Below are 14,723 nucleotides of genomic sequence, written 5' to 3' on the forward strand. Positions count from 1 at the left end.
TCACTGCCCAGCTCATCCATGGGCTTATGTCCTGAAATTAAAAGATGGAAAGATCACAGTTGTGTTTCTGCCAAGGAACACAACTTCACTAATTCAGCCCAAGGATTAGGGCATTATTTAAGCCTTTCAAGCCTACTAATTGCTTGTGTTAATTGGTGAGCTAATTGCTTGTGTTATGAACTCAGAAATTCAAGTTCAAGAATTTCTGAAAACATAAACCCTGAAAGACGTTGCACACAATATTGGATTAGTGTGGGAGAAAGTAAGCGCAGCAGCAATTGAAACCTGCTGGAAAATATGTATTGGAAAAGACGAGGTCACTAACAATAACCTTGAATTAACAGTATTTTCAAAACAAGAAACAAATGCTCTTTGTAATGTACTTGGTGGCAGTCTTGGAGAAAATGACCTTGCTACTTGGATTGAGATGGATGTAATGTGCAACAGAAGCTCCAGTTGCACATTACCTGAGAGAGGAAAAAATTGCAGTCAACAGTAGAAAGACAATCAACAAACAGAAGGCAAGTAACATAAGGAATGACTCAGAAGATAATGTAATTGGCTCATGTAAGGAAAAAATACCAGAAATTAACAAAGTGCTTGAAAACATTAACAAGGTGATGGTGTGGTTAGAATTTCATTGATAACATTTTCATTTACAGCTTCTGACCACTATTAAGTATTATATGCTGAAAAATATTCTGTCATCAGTTCTGGCAAATTAAATTATGTGACTATTTCAGAACGGATGTGTAACATGATGTCCATAACAGCATTATGTATTAGTAGAATGCAAAGGGAATGATATAACCTTTAATATTTTATGTCCTTTAGTCTGGGTGAGTCTTTTACTCATAAAACATTAGTAAATAAAGTATTTATGTTAAAAAAAAAATGGGGAAAAATGATCAAATTTTTTTGGCTATAACATGGGTATTACAGTTGTCGCCTCACGCACTCATTATAGTGGGGTTGCACTGTACTTAAATATATAACTTACACAAAAAATTATGCAGTTGAGACATTACTCTCATTTTAATCTAGAACATGTTCTTTCATTTTTTGTTTCACTTAATTGCAATTTTTTGGTGCTTATTTATATTACTTTTATTCTGTAAATAGTGTTTTAAGGCTACACCTCGCAAAAGAGTTCATTAGCATTAGCAGAGGCATATGATGCAAGAAAGCAAGCTTATGCAGCATCAGCCAAAAAAAACTTCCACTTCACCCCTCCGTTCGTTCGAAATACCTGTCCAGCTGAGCAGCTGATGCTTATGCAGCATCAGCCAAAAAAAAAAAATAAAAACTTCCACTTCACCTCTCCATTCGTTCGAAATACCTGTCTAGCTGAGCCTTAAATTTATTTAGGCTATCAACTTCCACAACAAGGGATGGAAGTCTGTTCCACCAACCAACTACCCGCTGGCTAAAGGCAAATTTCCACACATCTATCCTACATCTGTCTTTCCTCAATTTGAATTTATGCCCCCTCAGGTGATTATTCTGAGCAAGAGGAAGAATCCCATCAACATTGAGCATGCTCAAACCATTCAAGGCTTTATACACCTCTATCAGATCACCTCGCCGGTGCATAGTCACCAGACGCTGTAATTTGCAAAACTTAAGCCTTTCTTCGTAAGAACAACCCTTTGTTCCATTCACTAATCTTGTTGCCCTTCTCTGTACTCGTTCGAGCAGCTCTACATCCTTCTTGAAATGAGGCCTCCAGACCTGTATACAGTACTCAAGGTGTGGCCTGACCATTGCCTTATACAAGGGAATAATCACCTCCTTATCCCTGCTAGAAAAATTCCTGTATAACATTGACAAGACATGATGAGCTACTCTTGCAGCCCGTCTGCACTGTCATTATAGTGGGGTTGCACTGTACTTAAATACTTAAATATATAAATTACACAAAAAATTATGCAGTTGAGAACATTACTCTCATTTTAATCTAGAAAAATGTTCTTTCATTTTTTGTTTCACTTAATTGCAATTTTTTGGTGCTTATTTATATTACTTTTATTCTGTAAATAGTGTTTTAAGGCTACACCTCATAAAAGAGTTCATCATCATCTGTCATCGTTTTGCTATTCCACGGGTCGATGTATGAAGCCTCATCACCATGCCCTGTCCGTGTACTTCTCTCAGTTGTTGATTTCACTCCAGTTTCCTCCTCTCTTAAAGACACCGGTCTTTATAATGTCTTGCCATCTCATTCTTCCCTTGGTCTTTTGTCTCTTAATTGTAAATCAAACATTCTTCTTGGCAAATGCCTCTTGTTCATCCTCTTGACATGTCCAAACCATTTCAAACGGGACCTTTCATTCCTATTCTGGAGTTTTTCATTTTCAACATGAATTCTCTCCCTAATCACATCATTCCTGATTTTGTTGCATCTTTTCTTTCTGGCTATGCTGCTCACAAATCTCATTTCTGCCCCCTGAATTCTTCAATTCTTCTACTTTCATCCTTTTTCCTCATAGTCCAAGTTCAGATGCATACGTCAGAACTGGTATGTAATAGGCCTGATATATAGCCTTCTTACACTTCAGTAGTATGTTTCTGTTCCAGATCAGATCTCTTGTCTGCCTATAGAAATTCCTGCCCACTTGTATCCTTTTACTTATTTCTTTGTCTATCACTCCAGTCTTTGTAATGATGCTTCCTAGATACTTGAAGTTGTTAACCATTTTCAGCTCTTTCCCTTCCATTGCAATGTATCTATCAAGCTCACCACTCCTCTTTAGAACCATTACTTCACTCTTCTCCTGACTGAAAACCAGTCCAAATTCATTGGCCATACTAGCTCGTATATCAACTTGCCATTGCACTTGTTCCCTGCTCTCTCCCCATATGCAGAGTTTATCTGTGAAGAGCATGACTTTCATCTGGTCCTGTCCAAGTTGTTCCACCACTCTACATTGCACATTGCAAAAGATGTTATAAAAATAAATATTAGAAATAAGAAAATGTAGGCAAATAAATATAAGAATGTTATTTTGATCATCTATATAATATCGGTGTGGATACACTATAGATAACTCTTAAGAAAAAACTACGATAGTGGTGTGGGAGGCATCATTTCCTCTGTATCTCATATTGTGCTCACCCTTCACAACGAGTTGCCATGGTATTGCACTACTTCGAATAAGTAACGCTTCACTAATAGAGAAGACTATTAGTGAATATTGTTACTTATTAGAGAAGACTATTAGAGAATATTGTTACTTATTCTCGGTGGGCACCACCACCCAGATGGTACTGTTTCAAAGCTATTGGCCTATCATAAGTGGGTGGATAGGTACCCTGGTATTGCAGACATGACGACCCAGTTGTGAAGATAATCACACAATAATCTTCACAACTGGGTCATCATGTCTGCAATACCAGGGTACCTGCCCACTGAGAATAAGTAACAATAGTCTTCTCTATTAGTGAAGTGTTACTTAATCGATGTAGTGCAATACCATGGCAACTCATTGTGAAGGACGAGCACAATGTGAGATACAGAGGAAATGATGCCTCCCACACTACTATCGTAGTTTTTTCTTAAGAGTTATCTATGATGTATCCACACTGATATTATATAGATATAAAACTCTTAACATATTATGCCTTGTTGCATTTAGTTATTTTAAATTTTAGTTATTTTGATCAATATTAACATTTTTTCATGGGTTACTTGTGGTAAGCATAAACTGAATTGCAACATTAATATAATTAACAATGTACTTTTGCCTTGCTGTCTAGATCATGTGTGTGCACTTTTATACTCTAATAATAAAAACAATCTTAATTCTAAAATTAAACTGACTGCATATATCAAAATTATACACAGTGAGGCTCTCCCAATAAATCATAACTGTTGTGGTAGACCTTACTATAAAAATCTTGCCATTATTAATAAGAAGGATCAAAATTGGCTTACCACACTTCCATTCGTCACTGCCATCAGGGCAATCTATGATTCCATCACACACAGTTGTTAAGGAAATGCAGCCTCCTCTTTTACATCTGAATTGGTTTCTATCACACTCTGATATAAATAAAAAAAATAAGTAAAAAAACTATTAAGCAACTTGTGTGGAGCAGTGATTTCCAAACATTTTAATTCTGCAACTCCTTCCCCTCCCATGGAACCCATGTTTATCCCTAAGAAGAGAAAAACAGAAATAAATTTCTTTTCACATGTGAGTGGGAAGAATGATCATCTTGCTGCAGGGTATAATAGGGCACTTAAAGAATCTATGAAGATGAAAGTTTTGCAAGGTGCGATGTATCATTGCACTTAAATTTATAAATCTTATTAATTTCCATTGTTAATCAACTGTATTCAAAAATGGAAATCATTCCCCAGACTAGATCAGCAAAGCAATGAGCAAAAAAGTAGCAGGAGGGCTGTGGCTCAGGGGAGAACCAAAGGGGGCGATTCTCAAACCATCACACAGCCTAAAAAAATGCACAACTTAAGAAATGTTTGGAGACCTTTCTGGAGCAGGACATGATCTAGCCAAGGAGGATGTCTTTGTGTGTCTTCAGTAGAACGAGAGAGAGAGAGAGAGAGAGAGAGAGAGAGAGAGAGAGAGAGAGAGAGAGAGTGTGTGTGTGTGTGTGTGTGTGTGTGTGTGTGTGTGTGTGTGTGTGTGTGTGTGTGTGTGAAGAAATTAGGCTCCAACTCGGCATTCTAATGGGCATTTATAAGAGCTTGAAGAGTAGGATGGATGCCCTCAAAGAAATTAAATGGGGTACCCATCAAGCTCTCAGCTGCCAACACAATACTGAAGACAACACTTGTATACCAATCAACAGAGCAGCAATCATTAAAGCACAATGTACTAGTCCCACAGGAGCTAGTCATTGAGGCCGACCGGGATAGCCGAGTGGGTAAAGTACCTGCCTGGCAACCCAAAGGTCGCGGGTTCGATTCCCGCCTCGGGCTTGGATCAAAGTACTGCAAAAACCTTGGGAGGTGCAATATGGCCACAGAAGCCGATGCGCCAACAACTACCAAATCAAAAAAAAAAAAAAAAAAAAAAAAAAGCTAGTCATTGATGGTGATTCAATTGTCAGGAAGATGGGAAATATATCGTGCAAGAGGGACAGTTGGAATAGTAGCAGGGTATGTCTGCCAGGGGCAAGGGTTGATGACATTGTAGAGCAGATATCATCTTTTAAGGGTACAAAGGGTGATATTGTTGTGCATGTTAGAACTAACGACATTAAGAGTAGGAGATATGCAGATTTATTTAACAAGTGCAGGTCAATGTTAACGTCACGAGTTAATTTTAAAGTGTCTGTTTGTTTGTTATTTGGTTTTTAGGAGCATTAGCAACTAAGCCCATATTACTCCGGGATATGCGGTGGTCATTCCCTGACCTTTCCGCATCCTCCATATTTGGTGATGACGGGCTCGAACCCCGGTCTAATCAAGAAGCGTGTGCTATGCACTGCTGCTCCCTCCCACCTGGCTATGGAGGCGCCTTAAAGTGTCTGCAATTCTGTCCAGACACAATAGAAGGGAGTATAGGATGGGAGACTTGTTGATCAATTTGGCCCTGGAGAGATTGTACAAAGCTTATGGGGTAGAATTTTTTTTCAGCATGGTCTCTGCTTGTTAACAGGAGAGATTGCTTCTACAGGGATGGGATGCACTTAAATAGAAAGGGTGCAAGAATATTTGCTGATGCTATTGAGGCTGTATTAGGTGGGTTGAAAAACTGCTAGCTTCGGGGATTCACAAACTAAAAGATTAACAGTAGCCACAGGCAGAGGCAAAAGTGATTTTTGAACTGCTTCTATTAGAATGAGCAGCAGCATGGAAAGCAGGGAAATTTCAGGGACTGGGAGGAGTCATCAAGGAACAAGTAAATAGATGGGCTGTGTTAGCCATAATTATGAGAGCATGTACACCAATTCCAGGAGTATATTAAATAAATTTGATGAATATGAAGTGCTGGTCAACCAGCATTAAAGGCAAATATTGTTGGGATATCACAAACATGATGTCAGAAAGATATAAGCAGTGCAGAATTGGAATTTGGGGAGTAAAATGTGTACAGAAAAGATAGACAGGATAGGAAGGGAGGAGATGTTATGCTGTTAGTTAAGAAACATAAAATCTAAGGAAGTGCATCCAATTGATATACATGGACAGTGCAATGTTGAGTCGGTCTGGTGTGATGTAAGCACAGGAAAAGCAAAAATAAGGGTAGGAAGTGTGTTATAGCCCTAATGACTGTGATGAGTACAACAGCAACTGTACAGAAAAATAGAATGAGCCAGTAAATTAGAATGTCTTACAATGGAAGATTTTAACTTCCTAGATATTGAATGGAACTTGTGGATTGGTCACTCGCACACTAGCAAGAGTTTTGTCGATTTTTTGGATGATTGTTTTCTACAGCAGTAAGCTCAAGAGGCAACCAGAGGAAGTAATACTCTTGATCTGATTATCAGCTGTGATTATTCTTGCATTAAGAATGTGCAGATAAAGGAACCACTAGGTAGTAGCGATCACAGTGTACTGATTATTATTATTATTATTAGCTATATGGTGCAAGGAAGCCTGATATTTATGCAGCACCAGCCAAAAAAAAAATTACTGAATTACCCCAAGAGAGAGAGAGAAAACAAGAGTTCAAATAACTTGCAACTTACCACATTCTGTTTCATCTTCTCCTCCAAAACAATCAAGAATACCATTGCAGTGCCAAGTACGGGGTATGCACCAACCTTCAGGACAAAAGTAACTGTCATGACTGCAGTTTGATGCTGAAAGAGCACAATTAACCATGTGCTAAATATTAATTTGTTAAAAGTGTAATATACTATACACTAAATATTTATTTACTAAAATGTAAATTAAAAATTCATGAAATTAAATTAATTATTTTTAATTGTCTGTTAGCACTTGTATCACTTAAAATTTCTGAACACAATAACAAATTTTATATTTTATCCTAATAAAATTAGCACAATCATTATGTTTGAATAATCTGGTATTATAGCAAAATCCCATTAAAACTGCTTGCTCAATCCATATTCAAAATGAATTGATTGAGAAATTTCAATGCTGATGGCATTCTTCCTCTTGCTCAGACTACACACACAAGGGGCATATATTCAAAATGAGGAAGGATGGTTGCAGGATAGATGTGTGGAAGTTTGCCTTCAGCCAGTAGATGGTTGATTGTTGGAAGAAAAGTATTCTATCTGTTGTTGTGGACGTGGACAGTTTGAATAAATTCAAGGAAGAACAAGACAAATTATTGGTGGAGATAGACAGGCGGTGATGTGGGAAGGGGTGTGTTTTTTTTTGGGGGGGGTGGGCTGATGCTGTATAAGCTTGCTTTCTTGCATCATTTGCTACAACTAATACCGGGGCTGACCCGAGCTACGGGTGAGTCAAGCGGTCATCTGGGGTGCTGACGCTTTGGGGGCGCATGATATTGGGGGTGTCGAAGGTTTGAGTGCACTAGATAAAAATAGGACATTTTGTGTTAATAACAAAAAATTCTTAAATTTTTATTTTGTATTTTTAAATAGCTTTGATGTAACTTGTAATGTAAAATCTATATTTATTCTGTAACAACTACTATTAAGTATTGTCAAGTATCAATCTGTCTCCAAATCCTTCCACTTTCAGATAGGATAGATTAAGGTGATTGGCTACAATCCTATGTGCATCCCATTTCTTTCACATGAGCAGCTGAAATTTAATTATAGAAACTACATATTATTATTATATAAATTAAAGGCAAGCGTGACTGTAACTTGCTGCTAGTATTTTGATAAATGTCCTTATAAAAAATTGATGTGTGGAAGTTAGTCTTTTGTAAAACTTTTATTGTTAATATTTTAATATGACAATTAAAACATTATAAATATTCTGGTTGTCTTTTTTTGTGTTTACATTTCTCTTTTTCACTTTTCTATAGCAAAAATAAAAATATTAACTCAATAAAACCACCTTAAATTTTTTCTATATGAAAGTGGGTAGTAGTAGTGGCATGTGATGCAAGAAAGCAAGTGTATGAGCTTGCTTTCTGGCCAGACACGATAAGAGGGAATACATGATGAGAGTCTTGTCAATGAATTCGGCCCTGGAGGGAATGTGCAAGGCTCAAGGGGTAGAATTTTTTTCAGCGTGGTCTGTGCTTGTTAACAGGAGAGACTGCTTCTACAGGGATGGGATCCAATTAAATAGAAAGGGTGCAAGAATATTTACTGATGCTATCGAGGCAGTGTTAGGTGGGTCGGAAAACTGCTAGCTTGGGTGGATTCACAGACTAAAATGTTAAAAGTAGCCACAGGCAGAGGTGAAGGTGATTCTTGCACAACTTCTATTAAAATAAGTAGCGACCTGGAGCGAAGGGTGCTGGGGGTTTCAGGGGTATATGGGATATGTTAGGGTAACTAATAATAAAGATAGATACATGTATACTTGCATGTATACCAATGCTAGAAGTATGGTAAATAAATTTGATGAATTTGAAGTGTTGGTCAAGACATCAAAGGCAGATATTGTTGGGATAGCAGAGACGTGGTGTCACACAGATAAAAGGAATGCAGAACTGGAATTTGGGGAGTACAATGTGTACAGAAAGGATAGACAGGATAGGAAGGGAGGAGGTGTTATGCTGTTAATTAAGAAAAACAAAATCAAAAGAAGTGTAACCAGTTGATATAGATGAACTGTGCACTGTTGAGTCAGCCTGGTGTGACATAAGCACTGCGAAAGCAAAAATAAGAGTAGGAGTGTGTTATAGGCCTAATGACTCGAATGAGTACAATGAACAATTGTACAGAGAAATAGTGGGCTAGTAAATCAGAATGTCTTATAATGCAGGATTTTAACTTCCCAGATATTGACTGGAACTTGTGGGTTGGTCACTCACACACTAGTAAGACTTGTGGATTGATTGGATGATTGTTTTCTGCAGCAGTATGTTCAAAAGAAAACCAGAGAGGGAAATACTCTTGATCTGGTTATCAGCAGTGATCATTCGTGTATTAAGAATTTGCAGATAAAGGAACCACTAGGTGGCAGTGATCACAGCGTACTGATGTGGGATTTACTTAAAGATATAATTACCATCAGGGGTAAAGGAAAGGGTTTTTGCTTCCGTAAAGGCGAGTACAGTGGTCTCGGACAATTTTTAAATTCTGTACAGTGGGATCAACTGACGATGTTACCAAAAGTAAATTCTAAGTGGGAAGCATTCAAGGAATTAATCGTGGATGCTATTAAAAGTTTCATACCTATTAAGAAATATTGTTCAAGGTTTAGGCCTAAATGGTTATCAAATGAACTAATGAGACTCGTGACAGAGAAGAAAAATGCATAGGATGCATATAAATTATCAAGCAACTCAGAAGCCTATGGCAGATATAAGCTAGTCTGTAATCAGGTCACAAAGGAGGTTAGGCAGGCAAAGGCAGATTATGAGAAATCTTTGGCAAAAGATGCTAAGAAAAACAGCAAGGATTTCTTTACTTATATAAACTCTAAAAGGAAGGGGATGAATCTGATTAGTCCTCTTGACATCGATGGTTTGACTGTTGATGATCCTGCTGAGATAGTAAACAAACTGAATGAGTATTTTGCATCTACATTCACACATGAGGAGTTATTAAGGTTTGAAAATGACAGAAGGTTATCAAATTGTAGCATGGTGCTTAATGATTTTGTAATAACTGAAAGCAAAGTGGAGGAGAAATTGTTGAAGTTAAAAATAAGAAAATCACCTGGGGTAGATGGGATCTATCCAGTTATATTAAAGGAGGCGGCAAAGCAACTAAGCAAACTCTTGCCCATAATTCTGAGACCATCCTTGGAATCAGGGGCGGTTTCATGGAATGGAGATGTGCAAATGTATCCCCAATTCACAAAGAGGGATCAAAGGGTGACACGAGTAATTACAGACCAGTTAGTTTAACTTCTGTTCCGGGGAAAATAATGGAGTCACTGGTAAAGGATGCATTGCAGGATCATCTAGACAAGACTGCAGCAATAATTCAGACACAGCATGGGTTTGTTAAAGGAAAGTCTTGTCTGACAAATTTGATAGGATATTATGATGGGGTTCCAAAGGAACTGGATGCAAAAAATAATTTTGATATCATATATTTGGATTTCAGGAAAGCTTTTGACACTGTTGCACATGGGAGACTATTGTATAAATTGGAGCAGAATGGTATTAAGGGTAAGTTGCTACAATGGATAAAAGGATGGTTGAGTGGGAGAAGACAGAGGGTGGTAATTAATGGGTGCTGCTCTTCGTGGACTAATGTTATTAGTGGAGTCCCACAGAGTTCGGTGTTGGGTCCTCTGTTGTTTTGTATATTTATCAATGATATTGATGAAGGTATATCAGGCTTAGTGTCAAAGTTTGCAGATGATACAAAGGTTGGCACGGCTGTTAATGACAGTAATGGCAGTGTGCTACTGCAACAGGATCTAGATAATTTGGGCAGATGGGCTAAGAAGTGGCAACTGAAGTTTAACCTTGACAAATGCAAAGTACTGCATATGGGTAGAAGTAACCCCAGAGAAACGTACCAACTGTGTGGTACTACACTTAAGGTGGTAGAAAATGAAAAAGACCTGGGAGTAATTGTGCAGTCAGAAATGAAGTTTTCTGAGCAATGCAGACAGGCTGCCAGGGCAGGTCATGGGGTTTTATCAATGATATATAGGAATTTTGCTAGCAGGGAAAAGGAAGTGATTATCCCTCTGTATAAAGCAATGGTCAGGCCACGCCTTGAGTACTGTGTACAGGTCTGGAGGCCTCATTTTAGGAAGGAAGTAGATTTGCTTGAGTGTGTACAGGGAAGGGCAACAAGATTGGTGAGGGGAATGAAGGGATCCTCTTACCAAGGGAGGCTTAAGTTCTGCAAATTGCAGTGGCTGGAGACTAGGCACCTGCGGGGTGATCTGATTGAGGTGTATAAGGCCTTGAATGGGTTGAGCACGCTGAATTCTGATGGGATCCTTCCACTTGTTCAGATTATGAACCTAAGGGGGCATAAATTCAAATTAAGAAAAGACAGATGTAGAATAGATGTGCAGAAATTTGCCTTTAGCCAGCGGGTGGTTAATTGCTGGAACAAACTTCCATCTGTCGTTGTGGAAATTGATAGGTTGAATAAATTTAAGGAGTAACTGGACAGGCATTTGGAGGGAATGGTGTGATTTTTTTTTTGGCTGATGCTGCATAAGCTCATACACTTGCTTTCTTGCATCACATGCCACTACTACTACTGCTTATGAAGTATCAGCCAAAAAAAAAAAAAAAAAAAAAAAAATTACAAAACAATCCCCTCTAAATATTTGTCCACTTCCTCCTTAAATTTATTTAACCTATCAACTTCCACAACGACAGATGGAAGTTTGTTCCAGGAATTAACCACCCGCTGGCTAAAGGCAAATTTCCACACATCTATTCTACTTCTGTCCTTCCTCAATTTATGCCCCCTTAGTTCGTAATCTGAACAAGTGGAAGAATCCAAACAGAATTCAGCGTGCTCAACTCATACAAGGCCTTATACATCTCAATCAGATCACTTTACAGGTGCCTAGTCTCCAGCTGCTGCAATTTGCAGAACTTAGGCCTCTCCTGGTAAGAGGATCCCTTGATTCTCCTCACCAATACTGGCCCTTCTCTGTACACGCTCAAGCAAATCTATATCCTTCCTAAAATGAGGCCTCCAGACCTTCACGCAGTACTCAAGGCGTGGCCTGACCCTTGCCTTATACAGAGGACAATCACCTCCTTTTCCCTTCTAGCAAAATTTCTATATATCATTGACAACACCCCATGACCTGCCCTGGCAGCCTGTCTGCATTGCTCAGAAAACTTCATATCTGACTGCACAATTACTCCCAGGTTTTTTTCATTTTCTACCACCTTGATATTTTAAGGAGTCCTTATGTGTTGCAATGTAATGACTAGATCGTAGGTATAGCTTAGCTTAATTTTTCAGCACTCACCTCTGCCCAGGGCATCTATGAGAGGTGAGTGCTGAAAAATTAAGCTAAGCTATACCTACGATCTAGTTTTTTACCACTTTAATTGTAGTATCACACTTTTTAAAAATTAGAGCTGTAATTTTTTTATAAATTACAGCTGTGAATTACAGGCTCTGAAAAAGCGATAAGTTAGCTCCGAAAAAGCCATTTTATTTAAGTAATTGTTATTTTATATTGAACGTTATAAGTAGCCATATAGTTCTAGATATGCTGGTTATTTTTATTTTTAATTTATATAAGAGTTTTTGTAGTTTACTACTTAATGTACGTAAAACCGTTGTTTCATTCGAATCTTGGAGCCATTGTTTTTGTATAGAGTGGTAGGGAATTCAAATTTTTAATTGGGGTAACTAGGTAGCTCTAACGTAAAATTAAATAGCGTAATTCCCATCCCTGCATTTAGGATTCTATTAGATAATGCATTATTGACAATTAATTAATTAAATTTATTAATCTTATTAATTTAAAATATCATGCCCCAGACTACAGCAGAAAAGCAATGGGCACAAAGTGGCAGGAGTGCTGTGACTCAGGGGAGAACTGAGGGGGAGCGATTCTCCAACGCACCACTGCTTAAAAAAATGTGCAACTTGTGAAATGTTTGCTGAACTCTCTCAAACGGAACATGATCTAGCCAAGGAGGATGTCTTTGTGTGTGTGCCAGGTGCAGAGAGTGTTTAGAAATTAGGCGTCAACTCAGTGTTCTGATGGGCGTCTATGAGAGCTTGAGGTAGGGTAGAAAGCCTCAAAGAAATTAATATGAGGGGCCCGTCAAGCTCTCAGCTGCCCAACTCAATGCCAGAGCTCACTTCTGGGCATCAGGCAACACAACGGCAATCTCCAAGGCAGAATGCGCTGGTCCAACAGGAGTTAGTTATTGTCGGTGACTCTATTGTCAGGGAGATGGGAAATATATTGTGTAAAAAGGATAGATGGATGTGTCTGCCAGGTGCAAAAATTGATGATGTTGTAAAGCATATATCATCTTTTAAGGCCACAAAGGGTGATATTGTTGTACATGTTGGCACCAATGACATTAAGAGTAGGAGACCTGCAGATTATCGTGAATTAGGGATAAATTTGAAAGTGTCTGCAATTCTGCCCAGACACAATAGGAAGGAGTACAAGATGAGAGATTTGTCAATCAATTCGGCCCTGGAGGAAACGTGCAAGGCTCAAGGGGCAAATTTTTTTCAGCCTGGTCTGTGTTCATTAACAGGAGAGACTGCTTCTTCAGGGATGGGATACACTTAAATAGAAAGGGTGCAAGAATATTTCCTGATGCTATCGAGGCAGTGTTAGGTGGGTTGGAAAACTGCTAGCTTGGGAGGATTCACAGACTAAAAGGATAAAAGTAGCCGCAGGCAGAGGTGTAGGTGATTCTTGCATTACTTCTATTAGAATAAGCAGCAGTGGGGTGCAAGGGATTTTGGGGGTTTCAGGGACTGATGGCAGTCATTGTAAAACAGGTGGGTATATGGGATGTGTTAGGGTAACTAATAATAAGAATAGGTACATGTATACCAAATTTATTTACTATACTAGAAGTATAGTAAATATATTTGATGAATTTGAAGTGTTGGTCAAGACATCAAAGGTGGATATTGTTGGGATAGCAGAGATGTTGTGCCACACAGATATAAGGAATGCAGAACTGGAATTTGGTGAGTACAATGTGTAAAGAAAGGATAGACAGGGAGGAGGTGTTATGCTGTTAATTAAGAAAAACATAAAATCAAAAGAAGTGAATCCAGATGATATAGATGAACAGTGCATTGTTGAGTCAGTTTGGTGTGACATAAGCACTGCGAAAGCAAAAATAAAAGTAGGAGTGTGTTATAGGCCTAATGACTCGAATGAGTACAATGCACAATTGTACAGAGAAATAGAGTGGGCTAGTAAATCAGAATGTGTTATAATGGGGGATTTTAACTTCCTAGATATAGTCTGGAACTTATGGGTTGGTCACTCGCACACTAGTACGACTTTTGTGGATTTATTGGATGATTGTTTTCTGCAGAAACATGTTCGAGAGGCAACCAGAGAGGTTAATACTCTTGATCTGGTTATCAGCAGTGATCATTCATGTATTAAGAATTTGCAGATAAAGAACCATTAGGTGGCAGTGATCACAGTGTACTGATGTGGGATTTAGTTAAAGATATAATTACCATCATGTGGGATTTACTTAAAGATATAATTTCCATCAGTAAATGAAAGGGTTTTTGCTTCCGTAAAGGTGAGTACAGTGTCTCAAACAGTTTTTAAATTCTGTACAGTGAGATCAACTGATGATGTTACCAACAGCATATTTTAAGTGGGAAGCATTCAAGGAATTAATTTAGAAAGCTACTAAAAGTTTCATACCTATTAAGAAATATTGTTCAAGGATTAGGCTTAATTGTTATTAAATGAACTAATGAGACTCGTGACAGAGTAGAAAAATGAAAATAATTTATATGCATGGGATGCATATAAATTATCTGCCGACACAGAAGCTTATGGCAGATATAAGCTAGTCTGTAATCAAGTCACAAAGGAGGTTGGGCTGGCGAAGACAGATTACGAGAAATCTTTGGCAAAGGATGCTAAGAAAAACAGCAAGGATTTCTTTACTTATATAAACTCTAAAAGGAAGGGGATGAATATGATTGGTCCACTTGATATCGATGGTTCGACTATTGAT

General features: G+C 38.2%; 1 protein-coding gene across 1 annotated transcript in view; it reads right to left on the reverse strand.

Moving 5' to 3' along the window:
* LOC150084410 (transmembrane protease serine 5-like) overlaps positions 1 to 14,723 on the reverse strand; it is a 289,626-nt gene that overhangs the window by 198,080 nt on the left and 76,823 nt on the right. Inside the window, exons 4-5 of the mRNA XM_090375211.1 lie at positions 6,664 to 6,777; positions 3,935 to 4,042 (exon numbers count right to left, since the gene is read on the reverse strand). Coding sequence (XP_090231337.1) covers positions 3,935 to 4,042; positions 6,664 to 6,777 — 222 coding nt within the window. The remainder of the gene's footprint in view (positions 1 to 3,934; positions 4,043 to 6,663; positions 6,778 to 14,723) is intronic.

Source organism: Mastigoproctus giganteus, chromosome 6, assembly GCF_048544385.1.
Source record: "Mastigoproctus giganteus isolate SK-2022 chromosome 6, ASM4854438v1, whole genome shotgun sequence".
Lineage (NCBI taxonomy): Eukaryota > Metazoa > Arthropoda > Arachnida > Uropygi > Thelyphonidae > Mastigoproctus > Mastigoproctus giganteus.